This window comes from Ptychodera flava, chromosome 1 (genome assembly GCF_041260155.1).
Source record: "Ptychodera flava strain L36383 chromosome 1, AS_Pfla_20210202, whole genome shotgun sequence".
Classification (NCBI taxonomy): Eukaryota; Metazoa; Hemichordata; class Enteropneusta; family Ptychoderidae; genus Ptychodera; species Ptychodera flava.
Genome location: NC_091928.1, coordinates 40,115,530 through 40,139,080, shown reverse-complemented (window position 1 = coordinate 40,139,080; position 23,551 = coordinate 40,115,530). Strand labels below are relative to the sequence as shown.

The 23,551-nt window shown below is 37.0% G+C and overlaps 3 protein-coding genes across 3 annotated transcripts in view; all 3 read right to left on the bottom strand.

The window, feature by feature from the left end:
* LOC139137307 (uncharacterized) overlaps positions 1-23,551 on the bottom strand; it is a 622,870-nt gene that overhangs the window by 9,261 nt on the left and 590,058 nt on the right. The window lies entirely within an intron of this gene.
* LOC139138971 (protein starmaker-like) lies at positions 33-14,560 on the bottom strand. Its single transcript, XM_070707670.1, has 3 exons — positions 14,439-14,560; positions 7,653-7,736; positions 33-1,509 (listed from the first exon to the last, which is right to left on the bottom strand). Exons 1-3 carry the CDS (start codon positions 14,449-14,451, stop codon positions 401-403), a joined length of 1,206 nt encoding a protein of 401 aa, XP_070563771.1. The 5' UTR covers positions 14,452-14,560; the 3' UTR covers positions 33-400.
* On the bottom strand, positions 15,251-22,806 carry LOC139137321 (ankyrin repeat, PH and SEC7 domain containing protein secG-like). The gene is made up of 2 exons (XM_070705355.1): positions 22,634-22,806; positions 15,251-20,068 (listed from the first exon to the last, which is right to left on the bottom strand). The coding sequence occupies exons 1-2, from the start codon at positions 22,647-22,649 to the stop codon at positions 19,254-19,256; spliced, it is 831 nt and encodes a 276-aa protein (XP_070561456.1). The 5' UTR covers positions 22,650-22,806; the 3' UTR covers positions 15,251-19,253.

Sequence of the window (23,551 nt, the reverse complement as noted above, 5' to 3'; positions counted from 1 at the left end):
GACGATAGATGTTTCACACTATCAGTCTCTGCATTTAGAACCTGGCCAATTTCTTGAATGATGTGATCATCTCTGTTCTTGACAGGATTTTCATTTCCAGACTCTGAGTTTGACATTGCTGTATTTTCGCAGTCACCTGCAATCTTGTTGATTTCATCATTTATTTCAGTTTCCACGGACGGTTTTCCACAATCATTCATATCATGTTGAAGTTCAATACCACTGTCTTGAAGGCCACACTTGCCATCTTGAAAGTCTCTTCCACTATCTTCAAGATCTATTCCACCATCAAGAGGACTACTTCCACTGCTATGGTTACTGATTCCACCATCCTGATCATCACTTCCATGCATCTGATTGAAGACAGGCAAAAGATCTCTGGCTACGTTCCTCTGTTTACTCACTGGAACTGATTCCTCCTGTCTTGTGAAACCATTGAACTCTGACCTTTGTTCTGCCGTGACATCATCAGTGAATGCTGTGACATCATCAGTAAGGTCTTGGCAGACTTCAAAACCAGACACTTCTCCTTCTTTTCAGTATCAACTGCGTCCAGACATCCTTGCTCCTGCATGCCATTGCGGGGGCCATTATCATCATGATTCAAAGAATGAAGAGTTTCTTGTTTCTCCACATCACTGAATGAAACCTCATCAGTCATACCTGTATTGTCAACCGCTGCTTGTGTAGTAACTCTGTTAACCAACTCAGCATCATCTTTCATCCTTTCACTGTGATTGCTTTCACTGTTGCTATGGCAATCTGAGTTCCCTCCAGAGGTTGTGTTTTGTTGTAGAAAATCTTTGGCACAGTCAGTCGCTACTGATGTTTTGCAAGATTGGTGATCTTGGTCATTTCCACACGGTCTGTCAGCTCCATTGCTGTCACTCTCTCCATCATCAGGAATTAATTCATGATCAAAGTTCTCATTATCAGAGTCATCAATATGTTCTATGAAAACGTATTCAAAATGTCTACCAATTGTCCTTTCCTCAGGTGGTTCAATAGCAAAATATTTGAACGTCTCTTTTGTTACTGGAGTTTCATCTTCTCTGTTGTGTATCTTCCTTTCAGCACCATCATTATCAGTGGCTCTTTTTTCATCTTGTTGGACATCCAGTAGCTCTGGAATTTTTTTGCTGGTAACCGTGGTAACTCCATCTGTCTCACTTACAATATCATCGCTGTGAGGTATCAAGTTCACTGTGCACTCTCGCTCAATGTTGATATTATCATCATCATCATCATCATCATCTTCGTCAGCATTATGACAGTCACCATGGCAACCAGTCTTACTTCTTCCATTTAGTAAAGTTTCATTCTTGTCTTCCCTGGTGCTTGTTTCCATGGTAGCAAACAGAGGAGGTTGCTGTGGAGACAGATTTGAATCAGGTTCATCATTACAGAGCTGATCTGTTGTGTCTTCATCAATTCTCATGTACTCCGATGTGATTTCTTCATCTTCAGTCTGTGTGCTGATGGTGTTGCTATGGGAACTTTCACTTTGTGCTGTTGGAATAAAACAGGATTTATTTTAAAGCTTAAAAATGTAATCTTGCAGTAGAAAGGTGATTTAAACATTTGTGGTTGCTTTCATATCCTATTTAGATCTACCCATACACCACAGGATCTGAACAAAACGTCAACTAAAACCAAAACGAATCTACTAGCACACGCTAGATATGACAGTCTTTAATTTATTTGTGTTGACTTTTCTTTTTGTTCATAAACTCTTTGATCCTCATTTGCAACTACATACCAGGTACATGTACATATCTATTGAAAAGATCGGCCATATATTGAAGAAGGATTTCAGACCACTTTTAGTGAAGACCAAAATAAAACTTAGTTGTTACTGCTAGCATCAGCATTATGTATTTCAATCATAATGGGGAATAAAAGTATGGAATAAAGAAAAATATCAAAATATGAGGTTTAATTACGACAATAAGAACACTGTACTATAATTGGTCAACATTTACATTAAATTGACTTATCTCTTCAAAGTAGCACAGCTCAGTGAAACATTGAACATTTAGTTATATTATTATCACCGAAAAGATGCTTGTCAAACACTAAATTTTCATATGATAATCTCTCATACAGTTATACTTCACGGCCAGACAGTTATTGCAATGACCATATAAAGCAACGTGATAGGCAAGGTAAGGACACCAACTGGTTCTTGCTGACTTTACAATGCGTATCACAAACACCATTGTTGTACCAACTATTCATCCATTTTCAATGCTTCATGCATCATGGGTATTTTACACTGCAGTGACCCTGGGCAGGACACACAACAAGGATGAATGACACAGAGGTCAAGGGTCAACTCATTGGACAACGTACACAATAGCTTCAATTTTCAACAATGCACATACTGAGACGCTTAACAACAGCTGTATATCCCTTGACTATACAGACATGCATATAATATTCACATAATGACTTGAAATATATGTTTCAGTGACAGAAATGTTTTCCAATGTGATACATCAGTGGCATTTGGCACAAATCGTTTTTTAATTAAGTTGAAAATCTCTCACTTAACTATTAATTATGACAAGATTTGCTTAACCCCCTGAGTGATGTAGTTTTTCCCGCCAAAATTTGACTGCAACATTTTACCAGTTTTTATGAATTTTTCTGTAATTTTTTTATAATTTTGGATCAAAAGGACATCACACTTCATTGGCTACTGTTTTTTATCAAAATTCTGGCAAAAATATGATATCTGGGATATATTTTATAAAGGCAACAAAAATGACTTTGGTGCCAAAAGTGTTAATTGGATTCTGCCCTGAAAATTACTATGAAATTCACACTTGAGAGAATATAGTGTGAGCGGCTGTGAGCAGTTTGTGATGAGCAACAAGACATATTAATCTCAGCTGAAAATCTGTGATATTCCTGTCATTACTATTGATGATATGTAAATCATTTTAAACTTTTAACTTTACTTTACTTTTGTATGTGTTTACATTTGCTCACCAAAAAAACATTCAATCTTCAGAGGGATGTTTTTGATTCCCGTTTTCAAGCAATATATCGTCTTTGAAAATGTTACATTTTCAGTCCTTGGAGATGGATTCAGTTGCCTGTTGTTCACAGTTTTTGTCTATGTGCCCTGTGGCTGCCCGTTTGGTCTTGCAACTCAAAATTTATTGAGCTTTTAAAATCAAAATTTTCTGCCTGTCTGTCACAAATATTTGGAAAGTGTTCTGAGGTTACACTTTGGTAGGCATTATATTACATACATTGCTTTTGATTTCAAACAATCTTCTCAAAAAAAAAGGCAAAAAGATACAGCTTAATGGGGCTCTAATTCATCAACTTCTACAGAGTCCATAAATCCTAGGCCTGTCTCACAAAAATCACATTTTTGATTCAATGTTGATTTTAAATTAACTTTTTAAGCATCAATACAGTCGAAAAGTATTTGTAGTATTCTCTGTTACAGTTGATGTCTACCAATTAACATGGAGGTGAGTTAATGATCAGTCTTTCCGCTCCCCGCTCGCCAAATCGCAAATGCGAGAAAAAAGTAGCGTTTGGCGAGAAGATTTTGGCAAAAGTTAGCCAAACTTGCGAATCGAAAATTGCACTATGACGTCATCACTTTGTCCGCGCGCACATGTCCTGCATTCAACTTGAGACGTAATACGTATCTCTGTGCATCCCCGACCTTTGTAACACATACAGTATGAATAAAATTGTAACGAAATAACTCACAAATCAATAGTACCGCAAGTATATCATGACTAGTTGACTAAAATGTTGCGAAGTTTGGGTTTGAATACGCGCAATGTGTGCCTACAGATAACTCCGTGCAGTGACAGCCATGTCATCGTCAACACTGAATTGAATTGAAGGATCGTAGTGACGGTGAAACTAAGCAAAACGGCAAACTTTCCTTTTTGACTTTGGCTGCTCCACCAATATGGGGGGAACCACCCCTACAACACACATTTTAATAAGAAAATACCTTTACTGGCGTTAGAAACTTGTGTGAATTGGCTCCCTTAAATATAAATTCGCGACAATTTTCAGTGTATCACGGACCGTGGTGTATTGTGACGTGACATCGTAATACAGACTTTCAGAGAAGCGCTCGCTCGTCCACCGAGTGGGCCTAGTTCCGCGTTCACAACGTGCAAATAAATACGCAAGTCTTGTCGCGATATTTGAGCATTTAACTTGATCGTCAGTGAAACAAAAAGATGTTTCTCCATATCAAAAGGGTATATATTTGATATTTTACGGTTCTGTTTACATAATAGACGTGAACATTTGGATTTATGATCCGTGATTTCCGCGATCCATGGCATGATTGAAGCTGGCTGTGAATACACACTGACGTCTTTGATGATGACCCCTGACCCAAGCGCCATTGATACGCTGTGGGCTGTCCTAGCTTCGCTTGCTGAACTTCAAGCGTAAGCAAATGTATTGGAAGTCTAAAAAATGCACATATTTCTCAAGTATGAGAGTATTTTACTTTCGAACTGCTACGAGAATGGATATCTGATTCGTTTGAAAAAAACTAGTATGCTGAACCAGGTTTCGTGCCGTTGTCTGTAGCGATATGTACAGTATCGCACGATAGCGATTTCAGGTTTGTTACTGAATAACTTTGCATACGCCTAACCGTGGATGGACATCCATGGCCTAACTTTGGACAAGTGTCGCTTGGAATTCGGACAAATTTTATGTTGTATGTGTGGCTGATGTTGGCACCTTGTAATCTGAACCATAAATTGGTGTTACTTTTAGTATCCATAGTAGCACTAACAGGGTTTATTTCCGTCATTCTTACGGAAAATGCAGACAAATATTTATTTTTGCATATTAATGAGAAAGAAATGACGTCATTTGTGATCAGTGGTATCGGCTTGGCTAATTGAATATCTGGTTTGGCGAATAATTTTTTAGGCTTCTTCTAGCCAAATTTGCTACAAGATTTTGGAACCCAGGGGAAACACTGATGATTGAGGCATCCTAAAAAAAATTAATGAACTTTGTCGAAGAGATCTTTAAAAAAATTGCAACTTCACATGATGATTGCAGGAAGCTGCTAAATGTGTAACAATTGTCTTTACCCATTGTCCTTCAATAAAGGCTGTAAAGATATAACAATACATGATTGAGTGATTTGAAGACAACAAAATTCCACAGTGTTTGTGAGTTGCCCAGTCCCTGAGCTGCATTCCGGTGACCTGAGACACCGCCAACAATGCCTTTGTAATCGGTAAACTGGTGTCTATTCAAAAGTTACACAGTTAGTAAATGGCAGCTACATGGTATAGTTTTACTCTATTGAGCCATGAATTCACCAAGCCTTTTAGCTCTGAGCAAACACGGCTTCAATTCTGGTCTGAAAATCATTAGAAGACTGCCAATAAATGGAGAATACTCTTTATGTACTAGCTAGTAGAGTTGTATATGAACAAAATTACAGAAAGGTGGCTCTCATGCAGTAATGTTGCAATGTTTACAATCTCCAATATTTTGCCTACAAAAATTTCAAATAACTCTTCTGTTTGTGTACAATTCATGGCAAAATAAACAAGTAATGGAACACTGAATCAAGGAAGTCATGACTATACAAACTGACGAGTGTTGATGGATTTTAAATTTTTTCAGTTTTTTTAGTGCAAAAAAAAAAAAAATCAATTTTGTAAACAGTTTCTTGGAAAGAAACCATTTGGTAAAATCTTGCAAAGTCTGACAACTTTTATGTAGTTTAGAGCAACGTAAGATTTTATAATAAACACTTCAAAGACAGGAAACATGGCGCCGTGATGATACTGTATAACATGTCAACACTAATGTCATTTACTTCAGACAAACCTCAATTACAGTTGAGACTTCAGGAAGACAAGATAAAGAATTAAGAACACTGGAGACCTCTGTCTGATTATAAGAATTTTGTATAATCTATACAGCTTTGAACACATTTAATTTATACTTATGAAATTCATAACACCATGATTTGTACGTTTGTTAAAATCTGTAAATGTTATGTGAATTCGTTCAACGAGTCGATTAAAATTGTAAAATAACCTTGACTTCCATTAGTGTCACCTGGCTAATGCAGTAATTTATCAAATATCATTGTCAGTCATATAAATACTTGATCTGGCTTCCTTTTGTTGTCGTGGTGACTAATTTCTCCAGCCTTGCAGAAAAGAATTTTTACGATCCAATACTGTATTTAGGTGAACCACCTGTGCATGTAATGTGAAATGTGGTCGCCATGGCAGCAGACATGTTGCCTGGATACAGAGTTGAGTGGCTGTCTGTGCTACTGTCCTGTCCTATGGGGATTTGTAGTTTATTTTTACGCTGTCATTTATATAAAAAAGACATGAAAAATTACACTTTCTGACAGAATCTGCATAATATGAAACATTCTAATATGAATATAGAATTGCTTTATATTTTCTAAAGTCAACAATTGTTTCAATTTAATTTGATCAAGATAGCTGCAAGGTATGTATGACATACGATGTACCCAAAATTTCTACCAAAATCTATCAATCGGAAATGGTAAAAATATTCTTAAATCAATAACTGCTCTTTCTTTCTACTTTTACTTTCACTTCTTTGATATTTATCTACTTATAGCTAAGTACTTTTCATTTTCTAATTTTTATGGAGAAATTAAAATTTAGATGTGTGGTTTACATCGCAATTTAATTTCGTTACAACTTCATTTGATCTATATTTGAAAATGAAATCTTTGAACCTATTTTTGTAGATGGCAATGATTATCACAGCACTGTGTCTTCCATTTGGTTGTTGTGGATAATTGGTTACCCGGTGAACTTACATATACATGTATGGTGAAGGTGCTATACAGAATAAACTCGGTGTATCAAATCCATTTTCAAATTATACATACAGCATTTGTTTTTCAATTAAACTTAAAACAGAAACTGTCAGTTCACAATAATTGGCTGATGGAGGAGTTTCTCTTGTTTTCCTATTGACCTACTATTTAATAATCTCTGTTGATTTAAGCATAGCTGGTATATGTCAACTAATTAAAAAATACAATTACAGTTGCTGTGTTTGTTGTAAAATTAGCTGGGAATTCTTTCACACAGCAGTGATGATAAATATCTAAACATCTGGAAAAATTTCACTGCTATTCTAATAGTTGTTCATAAATTTGTGATAATTTTGGACATTAGTATGTCAACATATGGATCGTTACTAAAATTCAGTTATCTCCACTATGCCAACATACGGGTGATACTGGCATGCACCTCTATCGTTTATATAGAAAGCATTTAGAATGGTTGGTGTACATTTAAAGTATCACACACATATTTTTCAGAGGAAACCACATTATTTTTCATACAAATTTTTGAATGCTTTGTTATGATAGTCTAAAATTGTTGAACACTTCAGCATTAGCCTATATTGTACTATGTGAAATACACTATAGCAGTGATGTCACCGGCTTTGTAGGGGTCAACGAGAGGTCACCCATAACAGAATGGTGCATTGTTACCTTAATTACCATAAAGAGAAAAGAAATCACTCATAAATCCCAGTGCTGGTTATGTCATGACATTCACAAAGATGCTTGGATTTAGTATATGGGTAAACAGGGTCAAAGGTCAAATGTATGTTTCTCTCACCTCTGTTTCTTTTATTGTAGAGATAAACGCCGCCTAGAATTACCACCGCTTCCACGGCAACCATGCCAACGACTCTCATAACACCTGGGATTGAAAGACAGTGAAAATTTGTGACAATTGTTGGGGTTATGACAAAAATGGTTTATCTTACAATACATTATACCATATGGATCCCGGCCATGGATGTACAAAAATACATGGCACTGTACAATTATTTGCTTAATTTCTGAGACTGGATAGTATGGTTAACATCATAATAGAGATATTTACCCTGTTCAGATGACCACTTTGCGTCAGTGTAGCACTGGTGCTGGGCTGGGGCCGACGTAAAATAACCAATATGGACGCGCTGCATCGGCCTTGGGCCGACACAGTTTGGTCCCGGTGAGAAGGGGGGTTCAGGGCCGACGCAAAATTTGGTCCGACGCAAATCGCCTGTGTGGACACGTTACGTCGGCCCTGGTCCCAGTTGACGCCCTCACATGTTCATTTTGAGTAACGCATTGGCGCGTAGAATATGGCGGTTCGTGGGACTAACTGGAGCACGGAGGAGACGTAAAATGACGAGTGGTAGTCATATTTGCCCTTCTTGTGCGTAAAAACCGCCGGAAAATCATGAACAGTAGAAACAGCGCGCCAGTATTCAAATCTGCCATCTTGAACCTTGACAGGTCAGAGGTCACAAAGGACGGCAAATTTACGTCAGCCCAAATTCAGGTACCGGTAAGTGTGGACACGGACCAAATCTGTTCCCAAAGGGAGGATTATTTTGCGTCGGCCCAAATTTCAGTTGGGTTGCCAATGTGAACAAGGCAATTGAGAATAAAAGGAGACGTCATTTTCTGTCACTTTACACTAAGATGTTGATAACTTTTGCGAGGAAAAATTAAACTCAAACAGGTGCTAATTCACATATGGGTATTTAACAAACTATTAAAGTCATATTATTTACATAGAAACTAAAACATTGAAAAAAGTGTTAAATTGTACTCATATTACATTTGTTGGCCTTCATGATGACAGTAAATGTACAGTGACATGAGTGTTATATAAGTGTATATTTTTGCAACATATTTTGAATCGATCAAAATCAACAACACATACTAAAATTTCACTTCAAATTCCTTATTGATCTCCAAATATCACATCATTCTAAGCAAACTGTCGTTAACAACACAAAGTGTCTGATACAAAAAAGTTTTGTGTTTGGCTTTCAATTTCTGTTGCTAGGTACACAGCAGTTCAGGTACCACCATTCTCCAAGACTACAGCCTCTCTACTATATGTCTTTGTGCTAATCTGACTTTGCTATTGAATACTTTCAGGGTTACTCCCTACTGAATTACAACTATACATAATTGGCTTTCAGATTTTTCATCAGAATTTCAACACCAACTTTTCATTCACAGTTAACACACACACTGCACAATGTCAAGTTTTTTTTCACTTATTAGTACCACAGAGTCAGGGCATATTATAACTCCCAATCTGATATAGTTATCCTTATCTATATATATCATGCAAAAATTATGTTAGAAATATCTTTCCTGAATTCATACCTGCCTGGTTATTTGTCTGTGTCTAACACTGCATACCTGTCTAGTCAGGTCAACTTCCTAAGACAACATCAAAAGACTTTTTGAACCAAATTGATGCATGCCCAGTACTGTGAATGCTGCACAAGTGCTTCATTCCAAACAACTACAATTGACAAGCTTGGATTGACAGCTACATGTACACTGGTAGATACTTCAGGAAAGAGATGATTTTTGCATGGCAACATCAGTTCAAGGCAAGTTCAGCTGTGTTAAAGTCCAATTTTTTCACATTATCATTCAGGAGAGGTCCCCCTTCCTACTGAAACATTGTAAAATGCACATAAGTATACTTCTTGGGAAAATGTGTGACACTATGAATATATCAGTTACATTTCAAGTGTTGAATAAAAATTTTAAAAAATTCTTGACAAATAGATGTATGTATGTGGCATATTGAACTAACATTGTCCAAACTCTGTAGTCGTTTGATCTCTGAAAGTTACTACCTTGTTTTAACAAACAGTGTGGAACAAAAAAAAGGAAGAAGAAACAGATTTATTGTGGTTCTGTGGCAAAAGTCACTCTGGCAAGCAATTGACAAAGGTACAACTTAATTCCCAGTGGGCATTGCAAGGGCACAGGTTTTACCAAGACATAAAGGTGTTTTTCAACAGCCTTGCCTCTAAACCCTGGCGTAAAACCTAAACCCCTGATCAATAACAACATGTTGAGAGACAATGAAACACAGTGAGGGATTTGTTACAAGGCCATTACCCCATAGAACTACCATTGCAGTCACAGGACAAGTAGAAACTATTTGACAGGTGAGCACCTGATTAAATTTTAATGATATTATTATCCTTTATGGTGTCTCTTTAACTTTACTTCTTCAACTTTGAAAGTGGGAAATACACCATGACATTTGCTTCAAGTTGTTTGACCACTCAGTGGTAGAGGATAGCCATTATACCAAAGACTGGCTGTATAAACTAGAATACCACGTTGTCTTTGTTCTGAGTAAGGACAATCTATTCAATGGACACAAAGACTGATACAAAACACCAGGAAAAAACATTTGTGACTTCCTCAGTGCATTTTGACAGGAAAAACACATCTAGTACAAACCTCTGATTTGTTGATCAGAAGTTTGCAGTATGCTGGAAGGTATTCATTGATGAAAGTGTTGATTACAAGGTGCCACAGAGTTTGACTTTCTCCAATAAACTGTCCTACACATTCACAAAACACGGTAAGCGGCATTGATTTTGACTTGACAATAACACTCATTCTGCCAGTCTCCTCCTATAGTTTACGGCTTTTACAGGAATTACCAAGAACATCAAAGTCATTCGGGTCATTGTCAAATTTTCCTTTTGGAATTAAACTACACTGCTTTTATCCCTTCCCATAAACTTTTGGCATCAAACCTGCCCGAAAGTGCTTTCCTCTTTGTTTGGCTAAACGGTCAACTTTTTTCAAGCCTGGTCGTTGCTCACCAGCTGTTTTCACCCTCAACAAAAGTTGCCCTCCACATCAAATACATATTGTCCATTAAACTCTAAAATACAACGGAAAATTTCCTTTTGGCTTCACAGAGCTCCTCCATACAAGCAAGCCACATGCAATCAACCCAACAGACAATATACAACACAGTAATACTGAATTGATCTAGGGATGTGCATAACCAAGACTGAATTATAATTGAAGGAATTCCAGAGTTTACAATAGAAATAGCTGATGGAAGGAAGGGTTTTTTAGGCCAGGAAGAAAAAATAAATTGTTCATCGGAATCGCCGCTTCTATTTTGGCATATTTGGAAATTTTTTTTTTTCGATCGCGGCAAATTCTTACTTCCGCATTACAAATATTTTTAGTACTGCCGATGGTGGCGCCCTACACTGTGTCGGGTTTTCGCGGGCACGGGATTTTGAATGAGACTTCATTCGTGTTCGGACTTAGTTGTCCGCCAACACGTTGTTGTTACGTCTGAATTTGGCGAATCACGACGCAAAGTGGGTCGATTTGGCCAGAAATTTGCTCGTTTTGTAAAGGTTAGTACACGTCACATGAGTATTAATTTGATCGCCAACATTCGACGTGATGGCCAACAGTTAGTTCCAGAGACGCTGTTCAGTGCAGTGTTTGTCCTGATATTACGTTCGGCGATTTGTTCAACAAGATCGTGACAGCAGATGGACGGTGCATCCGATTGAATGAAAATTGCATCGAAAGTATAAAAATTTACGGCAATGACAAAACACATGGTTGCGTCGATGTTAAAGTACGATCTGAATGATGACTCACAGTCGCTTGGTGGGCTATAATTCAATCAATCAATCAATCTTTTATTACTCAACACACACTGACAGAGAGTGTGGTATGGTACATTTCAGATGAAAGAACAACATGTCCAAAACTTAACACTATTCTATCCATAGACGAGTGTACAGAAGCGAGAAACACCTCAAGTTGGGTGTTTCTCGCTTCTGTACACTCGTCTATGGGTCGAATAGTCCCAGAGCTGAATAGCCCACCAAGTGACTTTGGATGACTATATAACTTCACTCCGATCACAATACAGTGTTGTTAGACCATTATGTAAAATGTGTATATATAGACAGTGGTAAAGAGGCCAAAACATGGGGTCAAAGTAAAATGAAAAAACTCAGATGCCAGGTCCCACCAGGACAATATTAAAGGACAATACTGAATTGTTGAATTTCAGTGATTTGCTGTACATTTCAGTTTTATTCTGAGAGAATGTTGAAATGCTCAGAATATGTTGTGCAAACACTAACTGTGAATGTAATGGCCTATGTTATTGTTGGGAAATATAGTAGGCCTATTGAATTCAGTTACCAGTATCAGTGTTTCTTGTCTGAGATATTTCTGGTAAAAAGGGAAACAATTATCTTGCCTTGTCTGCATCTGTGCAAAAATGCCAGAGGATCGCGTTTACCTTCGGCCTAAAAAAAAATAAAAAAAAAATTTTCGCTCGCCGCTCCTGGGACTTGGTCCAAAAAATCCGATGAACAAGATTTTTTTTTTCTCTGGCCTTATGTGTATTTTTTCTTTGTAAGCAGGGCTTTTGTTCAAAGACCAATGCAGCTATCATTTTTTTCACTTTTAATTATCTCCAATATTACTGGGAGTGTAGCTTTACTTGCACAAATCGATGTAGCTGCTCGTAAATTTTATTTCCCTGTCTTTTATGATGGTGAAACTCATTCTAAGCCATGCGATAAATCCTAGAAAAGCAGTCAATAAAATTATTAACTGTACCAGGCAATCGTTTTGCTGGCATAAAACTGTTATATCAGAAAATAACAACTTGTAATACATGACATAAAGATAGAAAACAATGGTACTATCAGTGTTTTACATGCTTTCATCATAAAGACTTTTAAAAAAACATTAAATAATGTTTTAAACCATGCAAATAAACTGACATAAAATGAGAAGTCTGGCAGTTTCTGAAAAGAGGCGGCCCCACATTTATTTAAGAAACATTACTCAGTTTACTGTTGTGTGGATATTTTTCAACGTATAGTTTGCCTGTGACATCCGGATTATTACACTCATTGCAAACATTACATAACACAATTAACATACCAGTATAATTAATATAAATCAATTGTTACTTCACTAATCTGGCTATCACAACAGTTTAACAGTTGACCGTTTGGATGACTGCAGGGCCAGAAATTACGCTGGTCCGAGGTCCCGGACCAGTGATTTTTTATCCCGGACCAGTATAAAATTACCCCTTAAAAGTCCGCGGACCAGTAGGAAACGGGAGTCAATTTACTTCGCAAGGGAGTTTCCAGTGTTTTTCCAAGATTGTGTTCTTGTGTCTTTTGACGCAAAATTGGAAACTACCGGTACGTCCCCAAAATACGGAGTAACTGGGACGCACTAAAATCAGGCCTAGAATTTCACTGACACCAAGAGTCCATTGTGAGACTACGTCTTCTAGCTACAAAATCAGTTACTCTGTAGCGATTCATGATATGAGCAAGGCGATGTGCGTCCACTAGCCACTGCACTGGGCCCTGGGCCATGAACTCATCTTACATGTAAAATGTAACGTGGCAAAAACCAGACCGTATAGTCTCACCTAAAAATATCAGCAACCCCAAAATTGTGTGAAAATATTATATCTCTGTCTATCAAAGTAGTATTTTGCAGTAAATTTCTCTGGAAGGAGTCTCATTATAAGTTTCCGATCGTCCGTAGCAAGCAAGCTTCAGAGTTTAGGAGGTCACCATGCTGACTTCCTTATATAGTCAAGACCCCCTAGCTCGATTGTAGCTGACCTTAACAAGAACCGCCTAGCTTGTCAAAACAGCTTTATGGCAATTTGCTATTGATATCAAAGGAAAAAGTTCTTCTCAGATATTTGGTGTTTTCAACCTTTTTTTTGCATTTTAAATGGAAAAGAATCAATCGCTGGGCAATTATAAAATGAACTTTATAGCTATAGTAAAAAAAATGTTAAGTGTGTGTACCAGAACTTGAGAAGTCTACCAAGTAAATGTTTATGCAGAGTGTCTATATTACAAAGATTGACAGTTTTTGCTGTATGTAAATCCAAGCAAAAGATCTGATAGAAATGCATATATAACATGAGTACGAGAAATGAATCATTCTCGTATTGTTATGCAAATTTTGAGGACCAGTGGATTTTATCGTGGGACCAGTGAAAAAAACGGGTCACTGGTCCTGGGACCAGTGGGAAAAAAGGGAAATTTTCAGGCCCTGTGACTGCAGTAGTTACCTATAATGCGTGCTGGTATGCAGTGTTGCTGGTACGGAACTGGAGCCTTTTATAAAGCAAACATTTTATCTATTTCAGGTAATTCACCCCAAATGCCGACGTCGCTTTCAAATTGGCATCAGGTATAAAACGCTTTTCAGTCGGCACGTCGCGCGTGAACGGGCGACGACCCCGCAATATTTTTCGTGACCAATGCGATCGAAACCGACGATGCCTCCACTGTATCTTTCGAGAGAAAGCTAATTATTATGAGGTAAAAATGCAGCCGTCTTTTCAGACAGCGGCTTACGAAAAATAAATATTTATTCTATAACTTCAACCAGTCGGTTTTTGCCCTCGATGGAGACACGTACAGCACAGAACCGAAATGTCTTCTCACAACAATACTGAACACAAACATGCGCACATCCTTAAATCGCTTTTATTTATTACTGTAAAAGAAATGAAGCGGTTTAATGTGTAATTGCTCACCTGACGAGTCCATGTCTAGGAAACGCTATCTGTACAAATACCGTTCACATGTCGTCGAGTCCCATTCACCACCAAGCCGAGCTCTGACTTGCTGGTACTACCTTTGCCGCCACCGCGCCGGGCTGTACACCGTACACGTACGTACAGATGCACAACAAAGATGAGACGACCTTTGACCTTACAAGTGAAAGCATCAAAAAGCTGTTCTTTTCACTGTACACACCCATGACTATAGCCGGCGAGCTCAGCGTTGATGAGCAGTGAATCTGGGCTCACAGCTGGGACCTCACAGCTGATGTCGTGTAGCGCCCTCATCGGACAGAGGAAAAGCCCCCTTTAAAATAATCGAAGGCAGCCGAGAAATATTAAAACTTTACATATTGTTGTATTGCTCTTGGAAAAACTAGTCATTTGTTGTTATTGTTTCAACATTGCTGTACTTGAAAACGACTCTTACTACAAGCAGCCATGCCCCTAAACCTAGTATATGGATGTTGTCCATATATGTACAAAGTTTGTGTATGAGAAATTATGGTTATGGGAAAGTCATGGTATAGAGGTTACGTGAATAAATTATTTGTAATCATAATTGCATTTATTTTAAATTTGAATCAAGGAAATTTGTCTTGAAAGTTTAGTGATTTTGTGCATGAAGTGACCAGTGAAACCATATTAATAAGAGTATACAAGACACAAACAAACAGATAAGCAACATTGTACATGTATACGTCAATTCTGTTTGCCATGAACAACATAAATAATGCTAAAATCATTTGGAGTGCATGTGATAGTAATCAGACGAGCCACACAAATTCATAACATATGATAGTGCATAATTTTTATTTTTCAACAAACAAAATAAAAACATTCCCATTTGTTACAGATCTAGATATCAAAACTATAGGTATCAATAAATTCATCTCAAAAAACATCAAAATGTGCAGTCAACTTACATTTTATGACCTCTATTGTAAATATTACATGAGGATCCTCGTTGGGTAGATAATTCAATAACAATCATTTCATTTCTCAACATTGACCATTTGACAAGCAGGCCACAAACTTTAAATGATCACTTTCTTTCACTTTGAAAATCAATATTTCACTGTTGTCTCAGTCAGTGACTACTCACACTCAGAATGGCAGCTACTTACATGTAAGAATTTCACAAATTTGTAAGTTTTGTGGGTAATTGACTCTAAAGTAGAAAGTCTCAAGCAGAGGCTCAAATGTCAGCCACTTTTTCAAAGCAGTGTATACAACGGTCGCTAATGGTTGATCCTGAACCAGGGTCTAGGAGGGTGTATCATACAACTGGTATTGTACAGGCCCTAATAGGTGCATGAATCAGTTCACCAACTTGCAAATTGTAAGAGTTGGAAATCTTTACATAGAATTGAATTCTACCTCATCAACAAAAGTGGATAGAAATATAATGCAGTGTAAAACCTGTCTATTGAGAACAACACACTTGAGAATGGTCGGTATTCTTGACAGGTATCCTAAATAGACACATTCATTTCTATTCAACAGTGTATTTTGGTTAAAAAGTACAATTTTGAACCTTGATCTAACCCTACTGATGTGTCTAGATGAGAAATTTGTCAACAGGCACAGATTTTATCTTAATGTCTGTCAATAAGACATCCCAGGTAGATTAAGAGAAATATAACATAACAGTAAACAAGGTCAAAATACTATAAATTATCCTAAAATGTTTTTGAGTAAAATATCCTTTGCTTACAAGTACTAAAACTATCTACACAAACATCCTCTATAAACCTGATGAGATTTGATGATTTTATTCAAACATCTTTGTAACACATAGATAACTCATTGTACTTGAAATGCAACACTGCTTTGACTGCCTAAAAAGTGCAATACACTTCAACGAGTTGTTATGGAAACTTTTAAATTAACAAACCATATCTGTTTTCAATAGCAGACATGGAGATATAATATTCATAGGTAAATATTTGTTATTCAACTCTTTTACAGAATGCTCTGATAATACCATGCAACTGAAACCATTAACCCTTTGAGTACTGTAATCTTTCCCACAAAATTATTAGTGTTACATTTTACCAATTTTTAAGAATTTTTCTGTAAATTTTTGGATAATTTTGGACAAAATGGACACAGCTTTTCATTGGCTACAGTTTCCATCAAAATTTTGAAAAAAAATCTGAAAAAAATTGTCTAAATTTGAAAAAAAATTATCTGCATTATATTTTTTACAAACAATAAAAATTGATGCTCAAAGGGTTAAACCAACAAAAGACCTTTAAATTTCAATATACCGGTAGTAAACTATTTCCCTTTCAACAAACAGACTCAATTTACCAACACATAATAGTAAGTAACAAAACTTGTTTGATGTAAAGCGTCTTTTCAAACTTGGCACTTTCTTTCATATAATCATTGAAATCTAAAATTTCAATCCTTTTATGCATAGCTCTCATCTAAACGGCAAAATATCATTCTTGCTCTATCAACAGGTAAGTTATTTCCATTTATAAACATTCATAAAATATATCTGTATTTAAATATTATTTGTCATGTTATCTTTACCAGTTTATACACAGGTACTGTTTCAGTTGGTCACAAATTACACAATTTATATAATACTTGTTACATATTCAGCAATAATGATATAAAATCAATGAAATGTGTTCTTTGATAGTATATTCAGCTTTCTAATGCACAGGTATGGTAACAATGTTGATAATGAAAATGTCAGTTGAAATCATACCATCAGCTGAGTTAGATATTATAGAGAGGACAGGGATGGTGTTACGTTAAAGACTTAAGTTTTTCTGAGTGTTTATTCAAATTATGATATCGACGTTCTTCTGTAAAAATTACATAGATTTGGAAAGAAGTTCTCAAAACATTTTATGTGTTTTCATTATTAAAGGCTTGGTTAATTCTTGCTGTCTATTGGTGAATAATGCAATCTACTCAGAAAGACAATGCGATGACTGAAAGAAAATCTATATCCCATATTAAGGCACTCTTTGACTTCAGAAAGATGCTTCAAGAAAGTTATAACGTGTGTCTCTAGTGTTAACTTTTTACACATCCTACTACAATGTTGACTTCAATTCTTGTTCAACTTCAAAAAGCCTGTCAAAATGTACACTGCTAAACATTATCATTATTGAAGTACTGCCACTGTGTAAACTTTGTGAATTTTACATATACATTACAATTTTTCAACTTATACACATTCCTTTTTCTAGAGGTCCAAAGTTTTCTTTCAAAAAAACAGCAAGTCTTTACTATTATTTGACACCAAATTTGCTAATATTCTCTACTTTAAAACTATACTATATTCAAATAAAAGGTATTTTGTAATGTTACATATTGGGATATTGGCTACAATATATGTCATGTAAACTGCTCAAGGGGATTTTTAAATGTAATAGTTAACTTCACACATTTTTTCACTCTTTCTCTTAAGAGGAACAATCTTCCACTTTATCAGAGCAATAAGTGTTATTTCAAAATATCTCTCTTGCCATTCAACAATGATAGTAAACAGCTCAAAGATAAATAATTTTGTTTCAAAAAGTACATGCTCAGTTTATGCTAAGTGTTTTAAACTCACAGAATTTAATTTCCTGGCAGTCATGTATACCACTAAAACAATCTTGGTTACTGGACACATCCATCGGGTCATGTGGGGTGCTTTGAATAACAGTAAGTATTTGTGGAGTTTTATCAAATCAACAAGTTTGAAGTAATATAAGGCTGTTTCAGAAGTACTGAAAAGTCTTGGCAGATTTATTGCTATTATGTGAAAGTAGTGATGGCAGAAAAGGCATTAGTAACAAATATGGACTTACTGGATAACTCTCTCTTGAACAGCTTTGTAAATTTTTATGTTTGATCAACCTTCTAAATATCTATAGCACCATTCCTTTTGACAATACCTTAAACCAAAACCATCCTATCACCCTTGACGTCTTTAAATTGAAGACACCACACTGTCTGTAAAAAATAGTGTTAAACAATGTAAAACATATCTTTTTAGCTATTGTGTTTATGAGAATTTATGCATAGTCTGTGATTGCCGCTCATAATTTCACTACATTTTACTATTGTTAGGATGTCTTTCCAGCTCAGTTAAAAACTTGCTGATTGCAGTGAGAATCTGGAAACACTAAAAAAGCATGCAGCTAAATCAAAGTGTTTCACAGTAATTATCCAGGTAATGAGATCCAATGGACCTTAGTCTTGATCTGCATACGCTCTCTACATTACCATGTTGATAACTACACAGAAAGTTTTCATTGAAGGTATTTGCACCTCAAAAATTAAATTTCTTAAACTTTTGCTCAAACTTTTTCAAGCAAAATTTCAACCATTCTCTTTCAAAATCAAGAAAAATCAGGGGTCTCCATGCAAATTTTGGTGCAAGAGAAACAAATCAGTCAAAATTTACCAATATTTGAAATTAAAAACAAATGGCCACCATGGCTGTGTTACCTCTATGTTGGAAAACAAGATTCCTGATTTTCACAAAACTAAAGCCGGAAAAAACTTTATTTACTCCATAAGCTTCAAATGAGCCAAAACAGGTAGCTAAATGAATATTGTTAAGTTTGGGAGTCCGAACATCTCTGAGTTGCATCCTATCTTATAAATTCAAGAAAATTTTTACCTATTACATGCAGTGGGTATAAAGCTGATTCAAGAATATTTCAAGAAATTCCTAAAATATCTTGAAGAGTTGAAAAATCTTTAAAGGTACCACCTGCTGTTGAGTCAAGACCATGCATAGAATACTAACAGTGCAGTGCTGCACATCTTTCAAACATTTTGCAAAGCCAAAGAGATTTGGTGGTGTCCTTCCTCGTGTGCATAGTCTAGTGGTGTTCGCCCATTGTTGTTTCTGGCCCTAGGATAAGCATCATATTCCAATAAGAGTTGCACCGCTGGTAAACTTCCATACAATGCAGCCATATGCAAGGCCGTGCATCCGTCATAATTCATGGTATTGATATCAAGGTATGGATCATTCTCCAACAAGTACCTCAGTATTTCTGTTTGTCCCCATCTTGCCGACCGATGAAGTATGGTGTCTCCCCAGTCATTTCTTTGCCGTTGGTTGGCTCCATATTTTATCAGTTGTTTTGCCACGTCCAGCTTGCCACTAACACACGCTGTGTAAAGTGCTGTATTTCCATAAAGCCCACGAACGTCAACTTTGTACAAGTACTCCCCCTGACATAGTTCCTCCACTTTCTGAACATCGCCGTCTCGTGCTGCGATGTGAAGATCACTCAGGCTGTCCTCAAACATTTTATGAATTTTCAATTTCTGAAGCACAGATCGGTTTTTCATCTTTTCGGCAACCTCTATGGGCGTCATCCCAGTGAACTGCGATTCGTCACCAGCGCGCACCTGGAGAAGTTCGCCGTAGTTACAGAGCGCATACAGAGGAGCAATCAGCTTGTACTTGTTACTCATTGCCACATGGTGTAAGAATGTCATCCCTCGTTTCATCGACATGGGGTCCACTTTCTTCAGACACTCTGCCATTATGTAGCCCTTGTTGTTATTTATCGCTGTAAAAACCTCCTCCACGGGATCAGGACCTCGTCCATGGAAAGGATACAGGGTACCTAATGTGCAACAAAAGATGACCAGTTTTCTTGTCGAGATTAGTATGGTATGAAAATCATGAATTTGCTGGATAAGCCAGCAATTAACATACTATAAACAATACACATATTCACATGTTACTGCTGGCAGCAACAAAACCTCCTGCCATCGATCACTGAACTACCTACTAGGCAATCTTGATTTGATGCATGTGATACATATATGTATGAGAGGGAGGTGGAGATGGACTCTTTGTAGTGATCAGATCTGCAATATTTGTAGCTCTCAAGGCTCACACAGTATTAGCTGTAGGTCCATAGCTGTGGTTTTTTCGGACAGATTTCTGCCTTTTACGGGCTGGTTTTGACTTTTACATTATTATAACCCCGCCACAATATGGACCCACAGCTAACACAGTGTAAGCTGGTCAGTTGGCCAACAAACAGCAACAATGGCTGTATTGCAAGAATTCCAGTCAACTTAATCTCCAATCACCTGGATTTCAGTCAAATGGTACAAATCATGCGTCAAAGGGACCAAAATAAAATTGACCTGGACACATCTTACCCTCTTTCTATTATCAATACTTCCTAGAACAAGAATGATGTGAACTCTTCATGATTCCTTTATGGACTTTATGGGGCAATCCTCAATCCTTGGTTGTCGCACTAGTAATTGTTGGCATTACCATTTATGTGATTTTAGTCCTTTGTTGTCCTTAGAAAGTTGTGCACAGTTAATCAATTTGCTTCTAAAGAGATAAAACTTATAAAACAACCTGCCCCTTTAAGACAGGAAGCTATACTATGTCTTAGGAAGCCTTCTGTAACAAGGTTTGTGTTTCTGTAATACATCATCTACAACCCAATATCCACAGCAACAATTAGCTTATTTTTCTACGTTAGAGTATGAACAACTGAAAACCAATCTACATAAATACTTATGAATTAGAGTAGTTTAATATGCTGTTTTTCTTTTTCATTGTCAAATTTCAATCAAGAGACTGGTTACTATAATAACAACTTTAGACTTTTATAGATAGATAGAATGAGAGGTGACTCTGGTGTATTTACTGCATTTATAGACCTCCGAGACTTTATAGATATGATTTTGAAAGATGGCACAATAAAATCCAACAAAATGTTGACATATCTATTTCAAGTTGGTGACCCTGAATTGAGGACAACAGTACATGTCACAAAGTCCAAGAACACTTGCACTCTAAATATTCAAATTTTTACCATAAATTACGCATTAACTTACACGAAAATTAGGTTTCATATCTTACCATTTTCCTCTACTTTTAATAGTCACAGTAGGCAGGATCATGCCAGTACAAAACCACATGAATGGTTTGTGTTGCAATTTGATTGAGGCGAGTCCCAAAACCCCGACCGAGACGAGTCGAGACGAGACCAAAAGACTCCTATCTTACTGATAGAAAAGTTACGTTTTTTTTGCACATAGGCAGCGTCTGTATCAATGTACGGGAAAAAGGACGTTGTTCCACTTCTGTCTCAGTTAGTCAAAGAAGTGATATCCCACCCCTACCATCAGCTTATGCTTGTTCATTTTGGTACGTTCTAGTCAGTAGTTACATAGCTCTCCGAATCTGAATCTTAATCTGAGGCTGCCTCAGATTCCACACACATAACATACATGTACTATAGTATCGGTAATGTAGAAAAATGGTGCAGAGCCACTGTAATAAAATTAAACATATGAGCTCTCAGTTTACTTTCCTATAATGTGTTTATAAATGGTGAATCTAATTTCTAAAAAATGATTACTTAAATCTCCTGTATGTATGTTTCTAATACAAGGTTACCTATTTTGAATTCACAGTAGATATCATAGTAGAATCTGAATCTGGCGCTTATCGCTTAGGCCAAAATGCCGACGTCGCATCGCAGTTCGCATGTTTCGAGCTTGCCTTGATTTCAAGTTGAAAAACCTCAACAAATCTTTTTTCAGTTGTTCCAATCGTTGATTGTGCTATCTCTTGCTTTGTGCATCGATCTTTGACACTCTCAACAAACTGCAAGCTTTCTGTAGTATTGTATATACGATGTATTTAGGGCCTACAACGCCTGCCTGAGGGGTCATTATGGTCTCGTCTCAACTCGTCTCGGTCCGGGTTTTGGGACTCGCCATTTGCTTGAGGCTAGGCTACTCATTTCCGTATTTTGACTAGACTATAGGTAGGAGGCCTGCAGTCACACTTTTTGACTGGAATATGACGAATTTTGTGTTCAGCTACACATAATTCAAATCACAGATAATACAAATAATTGTCAAAAATTGCTAAACCATGTTTTTACCTCGAAGTTTGGCTGACAGTAACTTCAGGTCGACAATAAAATACAGAAGGGGTGTCGAGAGGCAAATCACGGTTAATCAGCGTAACCGTGGTCAATACAGGGCCTGTCGACTATTGACACTTTGGTTTTTGAAGTGGCTGCTAAATGTATACACTGGCAGTATTTGAATATGTAATTTGTAAAACAGTTACGGTCACTAAACTTCAGGCGCGACTCTACCAAAGCTTGGGTGGCCATTTTAAATAGAGGAAGTGTAAAGCTCACCTAATATCGTGTTCATTTTTGCTGTTAGCTCTGTAATTGTTCCGTTGTCACAAAAACTGAACTGCAGATAAACACATGCACCAACTATGAATACTGGTCGAGGTCACAGCGTCATATGTCGGACACTTTCATCGTAATTCTCTTTGCCAGCTAGACGTGCTCAGTTGCGTCGACGTTACACCACAGACAGGCCGTTGGGGAAGCCGGAAGTACGTCACAAAGATGATCACGTGGTACTAGGGGAATCCCATACCATCGCTGATATGTATTCAAAGCAATTTTCCCGTGTCAAATGGAATGGTCTCATGTCACAAGACATCATACTCAAACAAGGCACAAGACAAGGCAGTACCCTCTCCGCCGAACTTTTCAAAATCTTTATTCATAATACCTTACAGACACTCGAAAATTCTCAGCTGGGTTTGCACATTGGACATGTCTATATTGGCAGCCCAACATGCGCAGACGACATCGCTTTACTGTCCGATAGTGATCACAACATAAACGCCATGGTACAAATCGTCGAAGACAATGTTAATAGTAAAAGACAACTGATCAACGCATCTAAGAGTATCTGTATCTCTAAAAACGCCAAGTCAACAGACTTCTCCATTTCCCAACCAAAGATCAACAATGACGTCATTTCCAGTGGTGACACTATCTCACACTTAGGCATCATACGAAGAAAAGACGGAAAATTCGATATCTCAGAAAACATTCAAATAGCTAGAAGAACATTGTACCAATTGTTTGGCGCTGGACTCCACGGACGTAACGGCTTAAACCCAATTATCTCTTCTCATATTTGGAAAACTTATGTTATCCCAAGACTCCTATTTGGTCTTGAAATCATTGACATAAAGAAGAAGGACATAACTACTATTGAGAGTTTTCAAGTTAAAACACTAAAACAACTTC